This window comes from Capsicum annuum, chromosome 2 (assembly GCF_002878395.1).
Source record: "Capsicum annuum cultivar UCD-10X-F1 chromosome 2, UCD10Xv1.1, whole genome shotgun sequence".
Classification (NCBI taxonomy): domain Eukaryota; kingdom Viridiplantae; phylum Streptophyta; class Magnoliopsida; order Solanales; family Solanaceae; genus Capsicum; species Capsicum annuum.
The window spans coordinates 144,241,971-144,262,340 of record NC_061112.1 but is presented as its reverse complement, the minus strand read 5'-3'; the positions used below and the strand labels follow the sequence as shown (position 1 = coordinate 144,262,340).

General features: G+C 35.8%; 1 protein-coding gene across 2 annotated transcripts in view; it reads right to left on the bottom strand.

The window, feature by feature from the left end:
* The window catches only part of LOC107860189 (adenylyl-sulfate kinase 3), a 4,132-nt gene extending 1,805 nt beyond the window's left edge, over positions 1 to 2,327 (bottom strand). Inside the window, exons 1-3 of one of the 2 annotated variants that reach the window (XM_016705462.2) lie at positions 2,162 to 2,327; positions 1,758 to 2,063; positions 1,157 to 1,297 (exon numbers count right to left, since the gene is read on the bottom strand). In XM_016705462.2, the coding sequence (XP_016560948.1) occupies positions 1,157 to 1,297; positions 1,758 to 2,043 (427 nt within the window). In that variant the 5' untranslated portion in view covers positions 2,044 to 2,063; positions 2,162 to 2,327. Of the gene's footprint in view, positions 1 to 1,156; positions 1,298 to 1,757; positions 2,077 to 2,161 lie in introns of both variants that reach the window. The other variant, XM_016705463.2, reaches the window with a different exon arrangement.
* Between the last annotated feature and the right edge of the window lie 18,043 nt (positions 2,328 to 20,370).

Here is a 20,370-nt window from a genome sequence, read left to right as displayed (position 1 = left end):
GGGGGTGAATAATGTGTTTGTGCTAATAACATAGAAAAAAAGAGAGAGAATTCAGCAATGTCAAGAGAACAAAATAAATGGTCGTGTATTAAGATGTTTAGTCGCAGTCATTCCATGAGCTTCCAATTACGTCTACACTCATAATAACCTTAAACCAGCACGTTTATAAATAAAGTTTGAATTCAACTAGGCAGTCTGAATTCTATCGGAAACAATCTCTCTACTTCTTCGGAGGTAGCGGTATGGACTGCGTACATCTTACCCTCCCCAGACTCCACTTTGTGGGAACACTCTGGGTTTGTTGTTGTTGTTGTAGTCTGAAAGAGAGCAGGTTGAAATTGCAATCACTTGAACTATTTGAATGCTGATATGTTTGTCACACTGTTTTCCATTATTTTTGCTACAACTGCAGATTTTCACATAATAATTCCCTTTTCTACTGATGAATGGCTTCTTAAGCAAAATCGGTGTTCATCAAGCAAAATTCTGGTAGGATAAATATCCAAAGTCTTATACTCCATATGATTCTGTCATTTCCTAATGTTATAGTGTAATCAGTTTAGCACGAAGCGGAGAACATAAAACAGCAGGAGTATACTATAGCTGAATGCTGATCTAAAATTTTCAAGAAGCTATTGTTAGTTTGACTTCCACAATCAATCATCTAATAACGACAAAATCATGACCAAATATCAACATGCTACTGCAAAATGATATCATTACGAAAACCCTGAATGTGACGCAACAATGAAAGACAGCCTAATCTTATAATCTACAAAAACATCTTTGAATTCTGCTAGTTTCAGATGAATCCATTAATCAAGGCTGAAAAGAAAAAAAGAACCAAGTAAATAGAAAAAAAAACACTCTCTAATTAGTACTTCAAAATCAATTAGATATTAGGTTGCAACATTTCTTGGTTTAAATCTTGAATTTGCATTTAGACCCACAGTATATTGGAAAAATAGTTTATGGAGATACTAGAAATGCTTTTGTTAGTAACAGAATGGAAGATTAAAGCATTTTGCAGATTGTTCTTAAGTATCATATGCATATACAGAAAACAAAACAAAACCAAGAAAATACAGAAATGGCCAGTCCATCATATGGAAAAAGGTATCTGCAAGAATATAAGCTTATGGGATTTGAAACAAACCTGAACCACTGAGACCAGTTAGCCATATAACACAACCCCTTTGCTGAAGCAACTCCTCTCTATCACTTTTCTCTACAGAGCATTTGTGCCAAACAATGTTTGTGGAATTCCCACTTGTAGACATCAGGGGTGTACTTTTACCTAGTTAGATTAATCACCACATCAGTAACTATAACTTTTTTTATGCTCAAATTACATTTAATACTTCCACTTAAAAAAATAAGCCACAAGAAAATATATGTCCAAACTATCCAGGAATATCAGAGTTGACCAACAGGAAATAGCAAAATGAGCCAGGAATCCGAATTTCACACCGCTTCCATACAAAGAGAAATTCAAGATTTAGAGCTGGGGGAGTGATAGCTAATTGAACCAACTACCTTTTCATGATAACGGATTCAGAATTCAGATCATAGTTATATATACATTGTTAAATTTCTTAACTATTTATAATTTTGAGTCGAAAACAGTAAACCATGCATATCCCACAATAGATTATCAGTTTCCGGCATGATGTGCTTCAAGAAAACAGAGAAAAGTACTACTACTACATAAAGTAAAATTTACAAATAAAAACGAAACAAAAGCGAAATATCAGTACCAGAAAAGCCTCGAAACTCATTTGCGCTCATTTCATCATTTGAATTGTATCCCGGCAGCTGATGAGAACTTCCGGCTTTTCCACTGATATGAAACATTCTAGAAGTCTCCATTGTCCTTACAGGCACCAAGAAGTTGGTTTTCACCTCTGTACCAATGTTGAAGCCCAATAATTTCGCTGTGCGAGCACATGCCGGTAGCTTCGAAACCCCCAACTTCATCGAAGCACAGCAAAATTCCGAACGAGCACGACAAATCAATGAACTATTTCCCATGGAAGTCATCATCAAGCATGTAAACTGGTGGCCTAAACAAATAATCTTGAATCAATGTATAATTAATTAAGCAAAAAGAATGATCAATTGGATAATTAAAAGATGCCAAAATGTAATGCGGATAACTTACTCCCAAGCAGTGAAAATGGTGGATTCCGGCTAAGTTTCGGTGAAATAGGCAAAGCACTTATTATATTGTGATCACCAGAAAGCGGAACGGGGACTCAATGCAGTTGTGGAACTGAGTCGGAAAAGGATCCCGGACTATTTTATTTTTTGGCTTAAAAATACAATTCTGTTTATTTTTTCTCTCCAACATATCCATCTGTTAATTTTTCATCTCAAAAATACCCCTTTATTATTTTTAGGCTCGAAAATATCCTTCTCTCTAACAAAATACCACCAAACACACTATATAGATTAAAAAAAATCACTTAATCAATCCACGTCAACATACACGTTGAAAATCACTCAATTCAATCCACTTAACAATCATCCCTTCACTGTCTTATATTTCGTTATTTTACATTTTCAAGGCTCACTCGAGCAACTTTTTACCTCATCAACCTGTGGTTGTTCTATATTGCCACTAAACTTTCACTCTCCAAATTTCAATTTTATCTCTGAATTACTATTCTTCTCACTACAATCAGGTTTTTCATTAGACAAATTTAAATATAACATCCGGTATCAATTTGAACTCTTAGAAATAGGGTCAACTATTTGAGGATCTAATTATTTAGGATCGACTCGATTAAAATTCGATTCTTTTAGATCAATAATTTAAGGACCTAATTTTTTCCTCATCTTTCGCCTTGACTAATTCGAAATATGTAACCCATCACATGAAAAATAAGTAATCAAATTCTTCAAAAAAATATTCTCTTGGGTCGATTTTTTTAATATGGGTGGGATTGGGTCTTTTAAATTAAAAACAATGGATTGATGGTTAGATGGATTAGATGGCGTAATTTTTCATTTGTGTCTGTTGATGTGGACTGGTCAAGTGACTTCTTTTATTCACGTGGCGTGTTTGGTGGCATTCCGTTAGAGAGAAGGGTATTTTGAGCCAAAAAAATAGTGGAGGAGTATTTTTTAGCCAAAAAAAAATAAAAGGATATTTTTTAGCCAAAAAATAAATGAAGGGTATTTTTTATCCATTTTAAATAGTTCAGAGATATTTTTTTTATCTTTTTCCGAATTTAAATTCACCTAAAAAGATTATATCAAAATCAAGATATATTAGTCAAAATATTATGAAATAACTAAAAATAAAGAAGTATTTGACAGAGTCTCGTGCTTTAGATTTATAATGTTACCTTATTAGTCTCGTGCTTTAGATTTATAATCTTACCTTATTTGGTAGAGTTTCATGCTGATATCATGTTATGAAGTAACTAAGAATAAAGAAGAAAAATAGAGAGAATATATAGTAATTTTTATTTTTCTTAAGAGATTCTCTTGTATCCTTGATGATGATTTACAATGAAGGAAACTCCTATATAGGAAAATTTATTCCTAATTTAAAAGACAGATACTTCAAATTTGATAGATATCAATTAGATCTTGATAGATCTTATTATATATATAGACATTAAATACATTTATAACACAAAATAAATATTAAAGGCTAATATAATTAAGGTAATTATTTTTATTAAGTTTAATAAATGTGAATTTAATATTAATTTTTTAAGCGGCTTTGTTGGCCTAAGAGGATGCTTGGATTGGCATAAAAGCCGGTAAAATCAGCTTAAAAGCATTTTTTAACTTTTTTTGGTGTTTGACAAACAACAAAAATGCTTAAAAATAAGTATTTTAAGCTAAAATAAGTCAAAAGTTATAAGTTGGTCTGCCCAACTTATTATTTTTGGCTTAAAATCTATTTTAAGCTTGACTAAGTAATTTACTTCATTATTCCTTGCATGTTCCTAAAACTCCTAAAATATCCTTTCTTATTCTAACTTATTCTTCCATTTCTTGCTCTCTCCCATGGCTGCTCTATCATAGTTTATATTTTTTTTTCTTTGGACCTTGTAATATTATGATTGATTAGTTTATTTTGTTATTCAAATTTTATTATTCAAATATTATTTAAAAAGGTCTGTGGATGGAAGCAGAACACATTACTCTTCCATCATAATGAATGTCACTTTGATTTAAATTTTTTCGTGACAAAAAAGATTGATAAGAAAATTCTTTTTATTCTTGTTGTAATTAATAATTTTATATTGCAGTAAAAATTATTATTTTTTTGTTATTTTTCAGTTTCATACAATGTTTTCAATAAACAATTTGAAATTATAAGAAAATAATTTTATCTATAGATTACAAATTACCAATCATTATCTTGAAATTTTAAATTTTACGAGTGAGATTCTAGGATTTTGTCATGAAGTTCCACATGTGAAGTAATATAACTAAGAAGTGATCATGAACAATTTTTACGTACGAATTAGGTGCATTATCATTGTCTTTAAGGAACTTAATTGCTATGTCAATCATATAAAACAAACTAATTGTAAAGAGACACACCAACAACAAGAAGAAGAAAAAAGAATAGGTGTGAATAATAAATAAAAAATAATGTGGAATTAAATCAAATAGCCATGCATGTTTAAAAATAATGTTTATATTGAAACTGAATTAAAATATATATTAATTTTAATTTGAATCATTTTAGATTTTTTTTTTTTAATAATTATCAACTCTACATATTGTTAACAGCTTTAAGGATATTTTAGATATTTTGATAAAAAAGAAAGTGCTTAACAATACTTATTTACCAAACACATCAACAATTTTTCTTCTGTTTGAACACTTTTATCCAAACAAGTAACTGTTTATTTTTAAAATAAGTTTCAGCATTTTTAAAAACACTTTTAAAGAATTTTTTAAAAGCCATTTTTTTCGGCCTATCCAAACGGCTCCCACGTATAACCGATGTGAGGACCACGTAACAAATTGCCCAATTTTATTAATTTTTGTAAGTTCAATTGTTTCGAAATTAATTTGTAGCAAAAAAATAAAGAAATATCTATGCTAAAAGGTCAGAAACTTAATAAGGCTGTTTATACGAAACTAATAAATGCATAATATTTTTGAATTACAATCAATCAATATATGCTCTTATCTTAATTTGTGTTTTTTCACATCAAATTTCTTGGGTTGGTGCAATATTATTTTTATTTAGTATAATTACATCTTTTCATTGTTAAGTATAAACATTAGAATATAAATCAATTTTTGTATATATTTTATTTAAAATTAAAGAATAGGATTATATTGTATTAATCTTAACATAATTTATCTGGTAGGTAAAAAGTGAAAATTTGATTTAGAATGGAAGGTGCAAGTTTGTGAAGTTAGTTTTTGGGTTCTCTAATTCACGCACGGCCTTATCCTACCCATAAAATAAGGCATTAATGATGAACTGAATCCGAGTCATTATTTTTTGGCGAATGAATAAAGGATGATCCCACTCCACCTCTGTCTCTGTGTACCTTTGATTCCATTCCCTTGAGAGGCCATATTTTAACCGGAGTTTAATCATATATTTTAGATCAGTTTTTAAATATTTATTTAATCAGATTTTGAATATATCTAAATTAGATTTTAAATTTTATCTTTAAATATCTATTTGACTATATAAGATGTAATCAGAATTTGAAAATCTAATCAAATCTTAAAGTCATATATATTGAATTAAATTTTAAAATTTTACCTTAAATATTTATTCGACTATAAATCAGATTTTTTGTATAGTAAAATAGGTATTAGAATAAGATCAAATTGTTTACTCAAACGAATATTAAAATCTGATCAAATTGTATAATTAAACTACTGTCAAAATCCGATCAAAACTTATAGTCAAACAAATTGTTTAGCTTAGCCAGCCAATATACTGTAAAATAATGTGATATTATGCATTTTTAATCAAGATCACACGATTTTCTCCAAAAGACCTCTACATTAGCTTCTCAATTTTTTAAGCTATCAATGTGAAGTTTTGTACATACCTCCAACAATCTCCTCCCTTTAACTAAATTTTATGTGGCCTGTCACACCCCTTTTTCGTACTCCAAAAGAAAGAATTCGTTTTAAGTTTTGAAAGGATTTTATTATTAAAGTGACAAAAGATGAAAATTGTTTCGAAAAGGATTCATTAGTTTCAAAACTCAGAGTCGCCACTTGACATAAATAGGGTGTGCCAAGTCACCCATGAATATCCTTTTTCAAAACGGTTTTGACTCTATAAAACTGATCCGCGAACAGAGATTTCGGCTAAGGAATTCTGTTGACCGAGGGGAAGGTGTTAGGCACCCTTCGATCCCGTGGTTCGACCACGGTCGCTTGGTGGAGCGTATCGACTAATCTGACACTACGAATATATAAACCACACAAAAGCACGTAAAACAATCAAACCAATAAATAAAACAAAACAATTCAAAAATATAGTGTCCAGTCCAATTATTACAACCCGAAAAATAAATAAAAATGCGAAAATAAATCCTATCTAACCTATACTAATCCTAACTACGCTCCCCGACTTTACCCGATGCCTCGGGCCTTAATCACGATCCGCCTTCGCCAACATGATACGTCGAGCATTCCCTGGTGAATAAATACATCAATCTCCGGGGCATTCCCCGACCAAATGAATACATTTAATGAAATGTGATGAAAATGAAGAAAAACACTCAACACAAATATTTACACATTCGATGATTAAAATCCTACGATTTGCCTACCCTCCAAAACCTAGAACTTGCCTATCAATGCCCGACCTAAGACATGATACAGTTACACTTAACATCAATATTTAATTCAAAATAAACCAACAACAATAAATCAAGACTAATCTTATTCATTTTTATCGATTTTTCGATCCCGACCCCAAACAACAACTTTAATTCTCAATCAACGATTAACTAATCTTTAGACTATCAATTTAATCTTCATAATCCAAATTCAGCACCAACCAACATTCATGATTCAAACATCACAAAATCAAAAATATGATTTTTAAAATTTTTCGAGAAAAGGGATGAGAAATGGACCTTAATCGAAGCTTTTATTGTGCCAAACAATGCAATTAGAAAATAGAACCGGGTCTGAAAGCCTCAAATCGAACCTCAATCGTAAACTCAATATATGCTCGTTTCCGTTTTGACCGTTCACTGACAAACCACCGGAATCGAACTAAAATTGGTCCAGTCCGATCGGGTTAGAGCTGGGGTCGCGGTTCCTATCGCGACGAAACTTCGGCGAGCTCCGACAGTGACGAAGAACAAAGAGACGCAGACAATAGTGACGTTTCCGGCGAGAACTCGCCGGAAAACACCTCAACTCCGATGTAATTTCCCCTTTCTCGCTCTTTCGATTGGCTCTACTCAGTTCTCTCTCTTGTCTCAACCTTTCTCTCTCTCACAGCTCTCTCTCGATCTTCTCTCTCACTCCTGAGTGTCCTCTGTGTGTGTGAATATTGGTGTATCAGTATGTGTGTATGTTGGCGATGATGATCGTGACTCAGAGAGAATGGTGTTTTTCCTTGTGTTGATGGAAATTGGAGTAGAAGAATGGTTGTTGTCTTTGTTGTGTGAATGAAGCCAAAGAAAATCCCAAAAAAAATGGAGTCCCCTGCCCTTTGTCCTCTATGTCTATGGATGTATCCAAACCCAAAAAAGAAAAGTGAGGTCATTTTTTTTTACCTTTTCCCGTGGACCCCACTCTATTCAATTTTTGATCCTCTTCTCCTAGGATGATGACAAAATGGGTCCTTTTGTTAGGTGTATCCGTGGGTCCCCCTTCTTTTAGTTTGTTATTGTGAGGATAAAAATGTAAGTGGGTAGGGAGGTGGTTTATTTTGATTGGGTAGGTTGTTAGGATAAGATAAATTAGTTAGAGGTATTGTTTTTTGTCTTTTCGTGAAGGGGTTATCACACGGGTGAGGGCACACACTAAGACGAGGGTAAAATGGTAAGAATGCTTTCGGGGAGGGACAAAATTATATGTTTACATCATGCCCCTCTTTGCAGATAAACACAAAGTGTTTTCATACAAATAAGTAGATGACGAGACAGAATTTTGACCCGACCATTATTCACAGGGAAGAAACAAAAGGAAGAAGGACGATCGAGTTGGAGAGTCGAGTGAGGTCCCGTCGAGGATCCGATCCGCGGCTCTGTCATTACATCAAAAATGAAAATTACAAGTTAAAACATAAATGAAATTACAAAAATCCTATCTATACAGCTTCTGTTGTACTATTGCCGCTTTGAACAAAGATATGGACATAGCGAGGATCCAAGCTTTTGCACAGAAAATGGAAGATCAGAGGCAGAGGAGAAGAACACAGGAATTAGAAAAAGGATATTCCAAGAGGGCCAGATCTACAGGGCAGTTCATGGCATCCCAAGGAGGGTTCAGACCACAGTTTTCTGCTAGACCACCTAGGTCATTATCCTCTTATTCTGCAGCTAGTGCCCCACCACAGTTCCAAGGGTCCAGAGGAAATCAATTTGGGCACAGAAGTGAGAGTCAGAGTTCGCGGACAGTGGGGTACCAAGGGCAAGGGAATATGAGCCAATCGAGACCTCCTCGAGAGCCATGCAATAAATGTGGAAGGTATCATTTGGGCGCATGTCGGCTGGGGACCAATGTTTGCTTTTGGTGCGGTATGTCGGGGCATATGATGAGAGAATGCCCACGAAGGGGCATAGGGGGTATGGCACGACCTACGAGGTCATTTGTTGCATCATCATCATGGATGCCTTATTCAGGAAGGGGTGCACAACCAATGGGTCATGTTAGAGGTGATAGAGGAGCCACGAGTTCTAGCGGGGCTCAAAATCATACGTATGCTCTAGCGGATCGACAGAATTTAAAGGCTTCCTCAGATGTGGTTACGGGTACGTTGTCTATCTTTTCATTCGATGTATATGCCTTAATTGATCCCGGTTCTACATTATCTTATGTTACTCCATTGGTTGATGAAAAGTTCGAAAGAATACCCGAACTGTTAGTTAAGCCATTTGAAGTGTCCACACCGGTTGGGGAATCTATTATAGCTAGAAGGGTTTACCGAAACTGCATAGTAACTGTTTGTGGTCGTGATACGATGGCTGATTTTGTGGAGTTAGAAATGGTAGATTTTAATGTTATAATGGGTATGGATTGGTTGGCGTTTTGTTATGCCACAATTGATTGCTGCACAAAAAAGGTATATTTCCATTTTCCAAATGAATCGATCCTTGAATGGAAAGGTGAAATTGGCACGCCAAGAGGTAGATTTATTTCTTATTTTAAGGCAAGAAGAATGATTTCCAAGGGATACATATATCATTTAGTTAGAGTAAGGGATACAGAAGTGGAGCCACCAACTCTTTACGCTGTTTCGGTGGTAAATGAATTTTCTGATGTATTTCCTGAAGATCTTCCAGGTTTGCCTCCTGAACGAGAAGTAGAGTTTGGTATTGATGTAATACCAGGCACCCAACCAATCTCCATTCCTCCGTATAGAATGGCCCCAGCACAATTATGAGAATTGAAAGAGCAATTGAAATATTTGCTAGAGAAGGGATTCATAAGGCCTAGTATGTCCCCCTGAGGAGCACCAGTGTTATTTGTGTGCAAAAAGGATGGCTCGCTGAGGATGTGTATTGATTATCGGCAATTGAATAAGGTGACTATTAAGAATAAATATAGTCTCCCAAGAATTGATGATTTATTTGATCAGTTACAGGGCGCCAAGTGCTTTTCTAAGATTGATTTGAGGTCAGGTTACCACCAAGTGAGGGTCAAAGAGAAGGATATACCCAAGACAGCTTTCCGAACACGGTATGGTCATTATGAGTTTCTAGTTATGTCATTTGGGCTAACAAATGCACCCGAAGCTTTTATGGATTTGATGAATATGGTGTTTAAGCCATTCCTGGATGTATTTGTGATAGTTTTTATAGATGATATTCTAGTTTATTCTAGATCAGAAGAGGACCATGCCAATCACTTACGATAGGCATTGCAGACTCTTCGTGATTGTAAGCATTATGCAAAGTTCTCTAAATGTGAGTTTTGGTTAAAGTCGGTGGCATTTTTGGGTCATATTGTATCTAGTGAAGGGATAAATGTTGATGCTCAAAAGATAGAAGTTGTGAAGAACTGGCCAAGGCCCACAACGCCTACGGAGATTCGTAGTTTTCTCGGGTTGGCCGGTTATTATAGAAGGTTTGTTAAAGGCTTTTCTTCCATTTCAGCACCCTTAACCAAGCTAACCCATAAAGCATCCAAATTCCAATGGAATGATGCCTGTGAGAAAAGTTTTCAAGATTTAAAGAACAAGTTGATTTCTACACCGGTGTTGGTACTTCCAGAAGGCACCGAAGGGTATACAGTGTATTGTGATGCTTCCAGAATTGGTTTAGGATATGTATTGATGCAACATGGTAAGGTAATAGCATATGCTTCTAGACAATTGCGGCCACATGAGAAAAATTATCCTACACACGATCTTGATCTGGCAGCAGTTATTGTTGCTTTAAAGATATGGCGCCACTACTTATATGGGGTTCATGTTGATATATATACTGACCATAAGAGCTTGCAATATATTTTTAATCATAAGGATCTAAATTTAAGGTAGAGGAGATGGCTTGAACTATTAAAGGACTACGATGTTAATATCTTGTACCATTCAGGGAAAGCAAATGTGGTAGCTGATGCGTTAAGTCGTAAGGCTATGATGACGCCTATAGAAAGGCAAGGGATGATTAAAGATCTTCACCAGTTAGCTAGTTTGGGAGTTAGCCTTCTTGAAATTCCGGATAAAGAGCTTATCGTACATAATGCTGCGGAATCTTCATTAGTAGCTGAAGTAAAAGAAAAGCAATATGTAGATCCTATTTTATTACAGCTTAAGGAGAACGTTCAGAGTGGTGCGACCGAGGCATTTGAGCTTACGCGAGAAGGAGTACTTCAGTGCCAAAACTGATTATGTGTGCCGGATGTAGACGGCCTAAAAAAGAAGATTATGACAGAGGCACATTGTTCAAGGTATTCCATTCATCCAGGATCAACCAAAATGTATCAAGATTTGAAAGATATGTATTGGTGGATTGACATGAAGAAGAGCATTGTAGAATTTGTAGCTGAATGTCTAAATTGTCAAAAAGTTAAAGTTGAGCACCAAAAACCCGGAGGTTATATGCAATGCATTGATCTTCCAAGCTGGAAGTGGGACATGATCAATATGGATTTCGTTATTGGTTTGCCTCGTACATCCCGGAAGTTTGATTCTATATTGGTGATTGTTGATAGGCTTACCAAATCCGCACATTTCCTACCAGTTAGGACCACTTACACAACTGAAGAGTATGCGAAGCTGTACATTAAAGAGATAGTCCGATTACATGGAGTGTCAATCTCTATTATATCAGATCGGGGAACCCAATTTACCGCAAACTTTTGGAAGTCTTTTCAGAGGTATTTGGGAACACAAATGAAGTTGAGTACAACTTTTCACCCTCAAACAGATGATAAAGCAGAACGTACCATATAAACACTTGAAGATATGCTACGAGCTTGTGTAATAGATTTTAAGGGCAACTGGGATGATCATTTACCTCTTATTGAGTTTGCCTACAATAATAGCTATCATTCAAGTATCAAAATGGCACCATATGAAGCTTTATATGGAAGGAAGTGTAGATCACCAATAGGATGGTTCGAAGTGGGTGAAACTCTTTTGTTCGGACCGAATCTTGTTTATCAAGCCATAGAGCAGGTTAAAGTAATTCAGCAACGACTGAAAACAGCCCAAAGTCGACACAAGTCATATGCGGATAGTAGAAGGAGGGGGCTAGAGTTTTCTATAGGTGATTGGGTATTTTTTAAGGTATCACCAATAAAAGGGGTAATGAGATTTGGCAAGAAAGGGAAGTTGAGTCCACGTTATATAGGCCCGTATAAGATCACTCGAAGGTTTGGACAAGTTGCATATGAATTAGAGCTACCCCAAAAGCTCTCATCAGTACATCCGGTATTTCATGTGTCAATGCTTCGAAAATGCATCAGAGATCCATCACATATCACTTCTACTGAGGATGTGCAAGTTGCGGAAGATCTTACCTATGAGGAAGTGCCTATTGCTATTCTAGATCACCAAGTTAAGAAGATGAGAAATAAAGAGATAGCATCGGTGAAAGTACGTTGGAGAAATCGTCAAAGAAAAGCGATTACATAGGAAGGTGAGGAAGCAATGAAATCTAAGTACCCTCATTTGTTCAAAGACGAAGAGGAAGTTCAAGAAACGGAGTTAGACCATTAACAAGTAAGTTTTTTTTATATATTCATAGTATTTATGTGATGATGTGAATGTTAATGTTGAACTTGAACTTGTTTCGGTTGAATAACTACGCTAACATTCGAGGACGAATGTCCTAAAGGGGGGTTGGATGTAACACCCCGTATTCAAGTACGTGTATTGGCGTATTCAAGTACGTATATTGGTTTTATTTATATGAAATTAATTTTATTTATACCGGAATTTGCCCGTTGATGGTTCTATGCGAAGGTTATTGAATAAGCTTTCCAACGATATAAATATTTTCAAAAATGGATAGGTTTCGGATATAATCGACCACGTTTGGAACTATAAAACGGTGGTCGGGATATTTGGGAATAGTAAATGTGCAAGAAAATTTCCTGCACACAAACTACTGAGGCCAGTCGAATTTTTAGGTCAACTTTGAATGATCATAAATCCCTTAATATAATGAACTGGTAGAGCTGCAACCTATGAAAAGAAAGATCTTTGAGTCTTCTTTCCAATGCAATTGGTTTCATCCAAATACAACGTCTGAGTGGTGGCCTACTTTATATGAAATGAAATCCCTTTGAATTTTCCTTCCAACGATATCAATTTCACCCAAATCCAATATTGGAGCAAAGAGTTATGGTCGATCTACTTTAGCTTATCAAAACAGTCCACCAAAGGACAGATTTGACATTATTTAAATTTTAAAGGCATTTTGGTCATTTCCTATTATATTATGGACGGTAATATGTATATATATACATGTATATGAGTTCAAAAACTCATTTTCATCATCAACCATTGAGAAAGAACAAACCCTAGCCAAATTTGACCTTTAAATTACTTTTAATTCAACCGTAGAAATTCCAAAGTAATCCGATAACTGCGTTTGTCATCTCGAGAGATTCGAACGGCACCTATTATTTGTGCAAACAGGATTGCATAATCAAGAGGTGAATTCTAAGGTATTAATATTGTTTGCCTTTGTTCTTTTCCATATGTATATGTGTGATAGAGGATTATATGTATTGGTTGTTATTGAAAGGTGATGAAAATAGGGTTATGGACTATTTTGCATGGTTTGGTTGTATTGAATTGTGGAAGGTGGATATGGTAATTGAGTTATGGAAGGTGGATATGGTGATATACTATTGAATTGATGATTATTTATGGTTATGGCTCAATTTGGTTTAATGGATTGGTTGGAAGGATAAATGAATCCAAACTTGATATTGAAGGATGTTGTATGAAAATGCATGACATGTGAATGTAATTGGAGTATAAGAGGGTTAAAGTGACACCCTTTATGGTGTAATTAAGGCTTACTACTTAACCACTAGTTTAGTGAATTCAAATAATTGAATTGTGACATTTGGTCGCTAATACTAGATTGCTATATATGTTCATTGTAGATAAGTAATCCGAAAAGAAGGGAAGTACATTTGGGACTAGTATTGAAGGTTGACAGTCAGGTATGTAAAACATACTCTATACCATATCTTTGGCATGAAAGTGAACAATTGTTCTATTAAGAAAGTTTCCAAAGTTATTCAGTAACATGTGATCCATAATGGTTTTGTATGATGTCCTACGTTACCAATGAACTTGTTTCCACCCTACAAGATGTCAAGATATTCCAATACTTACTTGTTTTCCAAATCTTACATGTTTATTGCACTAATGAATGTCAGAAGTTATCCAGTTACTAAAACAAGATCCATGTTCTATTAATGACTCCAAAACGTTTCATTGATATACCAATAAGTTCCTACTTCATTGTTATGGCATTGATGACTCCAAAACACTTCATTGATGTGCTAATGAGTTCTTACTTCATTGTTATTGCATTGATGGTCTATTTATATGTCTCTTATTGATGTATCATTATTTCAAAGTATCAAAAATGCGGTGGCGATCGAAATAACAATCTCAAAGATTAATTGAACTAAGTGATGGAAGTTCTCTCTTATCGGGTGGTATTCCAGGGGCATAAGCCTATCATGGGTCGATCCCTATTTATGTGTTTATGGGTGGTATCCCAAGGGCATAAGCCTATCATGGGTCGATCCCAGTTGATATGTACTAGAGGCAGCCTAATGGTCACAGTACAGTAATGATTACAAAGATGATAAGAACGAAGGTAAAGTGATTGAATAAATACAATGTACATGTTGTCACAAGTTCTAGTAAGTGTGGTCCACTCCTATTATGATTTATTCACTTGTTTCTGATTTCTATTGAGCTCCTACATCATATGTGATTATCTACAGCTTTACATACTCAGTACATATTTCGTACTGACGTCCCCCATTGGGGACCTACATTTCATGCTGCAGGCACAGGTACCTCAGTTCATACACTGCACAAGTAGGAGCCAGGATATCCAGCTGCTTTTGGTGAGCTCCAGTTTACTTCGGGGCTTTCCGTGTCATATCCAGTCACTTTTGGTATTGTATAGAAGTTAGTTATATGGTGGGGTGTGTCCCGACCTTAGTTAAACTCTGTGTATTGTCTAGAGGACTTGTAGACCTAATGTACAGTCAAGGTGGCGTTTTGTTAATAGACGTGATGGCTCCAACGGCCAAGTATTGTATATACATATATATGTGTGCTCGAGCTTATACAGGTGATTATTTCCTTTTATATGCAACATGATGCTGTCCGAATTTCGGGTTGTCATAGAGGTATGCATGGAAAGTATAAGGTTATGAGCTGGTTCTTTCGGGCCTCCTCGGTTACGGGTGTCAGTCCGCCCCAATAGGATTTGAGGCGTGACACCATGCTTCTCAGATAAACTCTTTGACCCTTGGTATTTTCATGAATTCCCAGAATTTTCTGTTGACACAACTTTCTGCATGCCTTATTTCGGCTTACAATCATGTCTCTTTCATGTGCTGGCCTTTTGTCTTGCTTTCTGCAATTGAAGAAGATGGTAGCTAGTTTTGAGATCTTTTCTCACTTGTTATGACATGAACTTGACTCAAAGACAAGACAAAAAATGACAATGATTTTATTGGACAACTGACTAAAGAAAATAAAACAAAAATAAAGAGAAGAAAGAAAAGACAATGAATGTCCCCATTTGAAATAAAGAAATGAAAAATTTATCTAGAAATGACAGTCAACTCTAATGATTATGCCATGTATTTTGGGATCAAGCTACCTGATCTTTCCATCCAAACTTTCTACCAATTGTTGTTGAGTTAATGACCCTGAAATTGAGTTACTTCCTTGGGTCAATCGCATTCAGAGACCTCATTCGGCTAGTGGCACCTTGAAAGGTTTTCGCCAACAAGCCTTTCTTATTTTATTTTCCTCAGCTCACCATTGCCTTATGGTGTCTATAAGGGTTTTTCACTAATGAAACTCTGATTTTCATTTGTCTCAACTCACCGTAGCCTTACAGTGCCCGTGAGGGTTTTCACCGATAAGAATCTCTCAGTTTTATTTCTCTCAACTTAGCATTCATCTCACAGTTCCCATGAGAGTTTTCACCAATAAGACTCTCTTATTTACTTCCCTCCTGGTTTCTTATACTGAGAAAGACGAGTAGTTCCTAAAATGTGTCATCACATCCATTGCATGCTTAGCCTTAACATTCTCAAAGATTGATCTGAAGGTCTTTCTTTGGTTGTAACTTGGCTTTTGGATAGGGTTGGAAAGAAAGGATGGCATGGGGCCCAAATGACACTTGAAGTGGGGTGGAACTTACAACTTTTGGAATCGACTCAAACAATGAGGATTAACTCATGCCCTAGTTTCTTTTGACTGGATGATGCTAAATTATTTATTTGGTTATACCGAGCCCTTAGTAGGGCAGCCTACGTATCTCACCCCCGAGAGAGGAGAATCAGGTCATACGTTGTTCTGGCAGCTTGTTCTTTTGCTTTGATCTAATTTTTCTTTCTTTTTTCCTTTTATTCGCTCTTTTCACTTTGCGATTATTTTTTTCTAACTCTATTTTTGTTGACACTCTTTTTTTTTTGGAAACATTTTTGTCTTTTTTTTTGTAACTTTTTGACTTTATCTTTTTACTCGACACTATTCTTTGAACTTTACTTACTCTATCTTGATTTCAAAAGAGGGGTAAGAAAGAAAATAACACAGGCTCAAATGGGATAAACAAAGGATGACACAATGTTTGGATAGTAGAATGAAATACCTTCATCATATCAATCCTTGAGAATGCAAGTACATAACATGCAATTGGAAGTGAGAGATGAAGATCATTTGCGACATCTTTTTAAGAAGATTGAGTCTGTGCGTCACTACTTCTTTTGGAAACTCCACCTTTGTTGTACATTCCTCACATCAAATGACTCATGCTTTCATGGAGCTGCTTATCTTCTTGTTTCTCTTGATATAGGGATCACACGTCCACTATTTGACCTAATTGGGACTTGCCTTTCGATCGATGACCAAGTGGTTCTTGTGATTCTCAAAATAATTGCCTTAATTTGTCACCAAATGTTTCAACACTCTATCTATTTTCTCATACGCTCTCTTTTCTAACTTTAACCTTCTGATTCAATGTTTATGCTTAAACTGGATTTTAAGATCTGACTGAAAATTTCACTAGCATGTCATATCACTAGAGTCAACACAAAATGTACTATGTAAAGAAAACAAACAAACAACACATATTTAAAACACAAAGGAAAATGAGACACTTCATTTAGTCGAAACAAAAGATAGAAGGGTTTGAACATAAATAAAAAAAAGGACAAAACAAGATAGATCCCGAACTACAGCCCTGAAGTAATTTGGAGAACAGAAAATAAAACAAAATAAGCTACCAAACCCCTTCCTAGTAAGGAGAGGGGTGACTTCTCAATTGCTCAGCCTGACATCTTAGCCACTGATTTCCATATCAGCATGACTAGAGCTTTCCTCACTGTCAATGTTCTGCACCATGATTGATTTATCTTGAATCATCTTTTCAATTTCTCTTTTCAAAGCACGACAATCTTCAATACTGTGACCCTGAACATCGGAATGATATGTACATCGTACATTAGGATCAAAACTTCTTGAATGTGGGTAAGGAGTATACCCAAGGAGAGGAGTGATCATGCCCTGTTGTACCAATCTATGGAATAAACTTGCATACGACTCTCCAATGGGTGTAAAGTTATCCCTCGACTTCCGTCTCATTTTATTATTTGGCTTAAATTGAAAACCAGGCCTAGAAGGGCTTCGGTATGGATACGGAGTTGGAGGATAACTCGGCAGAGTTGGCGCGCGCCAGTGTGGGTAAGATGGGAGTTGAACATTTGGTTACGCATTATAAACTTGCTATGGAGATGGGGGAATGGAATATAATGGATTTTGGGAAGGATTCTGTGGAACTTGGCCATAAACTTGGGTTTGAGCCCGTGGGTAACGATGTTATGGTCCTCTTGCCCGTGCCTGTTGTCCAACTATAATAGCAGATGCATCTTTCTCATTCTTCTTTCCTCCAACACTTCTCGAACCTTTTTGAATTGCTTGAGTAGTCGATTTCAATGTTGAAAAACTCACAATGCGACCAGTATTAATTCCATCCTCTATCATTTCCCTCATTTTGAGGACCTCAATAAATGGCTTGCCTAATGTAGGTAACAAGTGTTGATAATATATTTCATCTTGCGCTGGAATAAACACCTCCACTATCTTGTTTTCTTTCATTGGCGATTTTACTCTAGCAGCTTGTTCACACCATCTGATCGCATACTCCCTGAAACTCTCAGTATTCTTCTTTTTTATACCAGTTAGGAATTTATCGTCAGGAATCAACTCCATATTGTATTGAAATTGTTGCACGAATTTGTTAGCAAGGTCATCCCAGTTGTTCCACTTGTCGATGTCTTGGTCAACAAACCATTCTGAAGCTAGACCTGAAAGACTCTCACCTAAATATGCCATGAGTAATTCTTCCTTCCCTCCAGCACCCTTTAGCTGGTTGCAACAACGTCTCAAATGTGCTACAGGATCACCATGTTCATCATACTTCTCAAACTTCGGCATTTTAAAACCAAGAGGAAGATGTACACCAGGAAACATGCACAGATCTTTATATGAGACACTTTTGTACCCCCTAAGTCCTTGCAAGTTTTTCATAGTTAGTTCCAAACTTCTCAATTTTCTGGCTATTTCCTCTTGTTCTTTTGTCATAACAGGCTTCTCAGTGTTAGGAGAAAATTCAGGCGGTTGAGGGCAATCGTAAGGACCAGTCGAATTAAATGTGGGCTCGAGAACATAATGCTGATCACTAAAAATATTCAATGCAGGCTCTCTTGTAAAGTAGGGAGGCACAACTTGTGGATGAACATCAAAAGTAGAAGCTTCAAGTAGGGGTGGCGCCGCAAAAGTATGAACAACAGCTGGAGCCGAGTATATGGTAGTCTTTGATTGGGGAATGAGGAAATGAACCTTGGAAGTGGTTGGATATTGTTGCCCCGGAGTCGATCCTGATGCATGTTGTGGCATATCAACAAAAATGGAAAATTATGCATGTGACACGGGAGGCAAGTTAGAAAGATATTCCAGATTATCAGTGGGAACTGGAGGAGGTGGCAACCCATTAGCTCAAGCTCGATGCATTTCTATTATTGGCCGCCTTAATTTCTGAATCTCTTCATTATCTCTGAGAACCCCCTATCTGATTAGTGACAACTAACTCGGTATCCTTGTTGGCCATAACTTCCTCTGTGACTTGGAGCAATATGGAAGACCAGCCAAAATGCCACAAACCAACCACCTTAAACTAACTAGACAAGAGATAACAAATGGTTAGAGTTCAACAGTTTTTCAAAACCTCTTTTTTTTTCTTGAAAAGATCACTGAACCCAAGAAGGGCGCCTACGTATCTCACTCCCGAAAGAGGAGAATCAGGTGTGCGTAGTTCGTGAAGTCTTGCCAAAAATGGCCGATTAAACTCTTTTTCTTTCTATTTTCTTTTTCTTGAAACTTAAAAAAAAAAAAAAAATTTGTCAAAAGAAATGATGAAAATATTTTTGAATTCTTCGGCTTTAACATCCCTATACAAAATGAAACCTATGATTACCAAAGAAAATCTTTTTGGGTTTTCGATTTTGAATTTCATATGAAAACGAAACTTGAACCTATTAAAGGAAAAAAAAAATTGTTGTTTTCTCTTAAAGACGTATATGAAACACCTACTCTAATAAAGAGTGAAGAAATTTTTTTTTTGGATTTTTGAAATAAGATCCCCGAACCCACAATAGGTTGCCCACGTATCTCACTCCCGAAAGAGGAGAATCAGCGGTGCATAGTTCGTCCAGATTGGACAATTAATGATTAAATAACAGACTAGACCCTGACTTAAGATATACGACCAAAGACAGACGATGAACCATGTTAATAAAATCTTTTGAGTTTTCATTTTGATACTTCACAGAAAAATGACATCAACAACTATGAAAGAAAAATCTTTTTGGTATTTTCGTTATACGAAATGTAAAAAATTTCTAACATCTTTTTTTTTTCATTTTTCTTTTATAAACACATCCTATGAATGAAAAAATCTTTTTGAAGTTTTCGAATTGTGAATGCATGCTAAACGAGACAAAGGAAAATCTTTTTGATGTTTTTGAGAAAATGAGTGCGAAAGGTAAAAAAGTCCTTTTGAATTTTGAAATTGTGAAAAATAAAAGCCATAAAAAACTCTAAAAACTACGAAACTTTTTTTTTCTTGTTTTTTTTTTCATTAACCACACACTTTACTTCTAACACATGTTTTTTCCAAATCAGTCCGTCAAATGACCACGTTATCCTCAAAAATGCAATATTTAGCAAGTAGGGATGCTTTAGAGGTGAGTCTCCTACAAAGGACCAAGTGGGCCCCACTAGGTCTCAATATGATGCACATAAGCATGACCTAAAGGCTGACCTACGTTAGGGTTCACTAACAAGGCTATTCGGGGGAGCGTATGGTCGATAGTGGCTGCGACAGCTTTCCACCTACTCCATAACACCGACGGCTCCCCCCTAAAATAAGGGTGACTCAACTAGAGGTCGTGTACAAC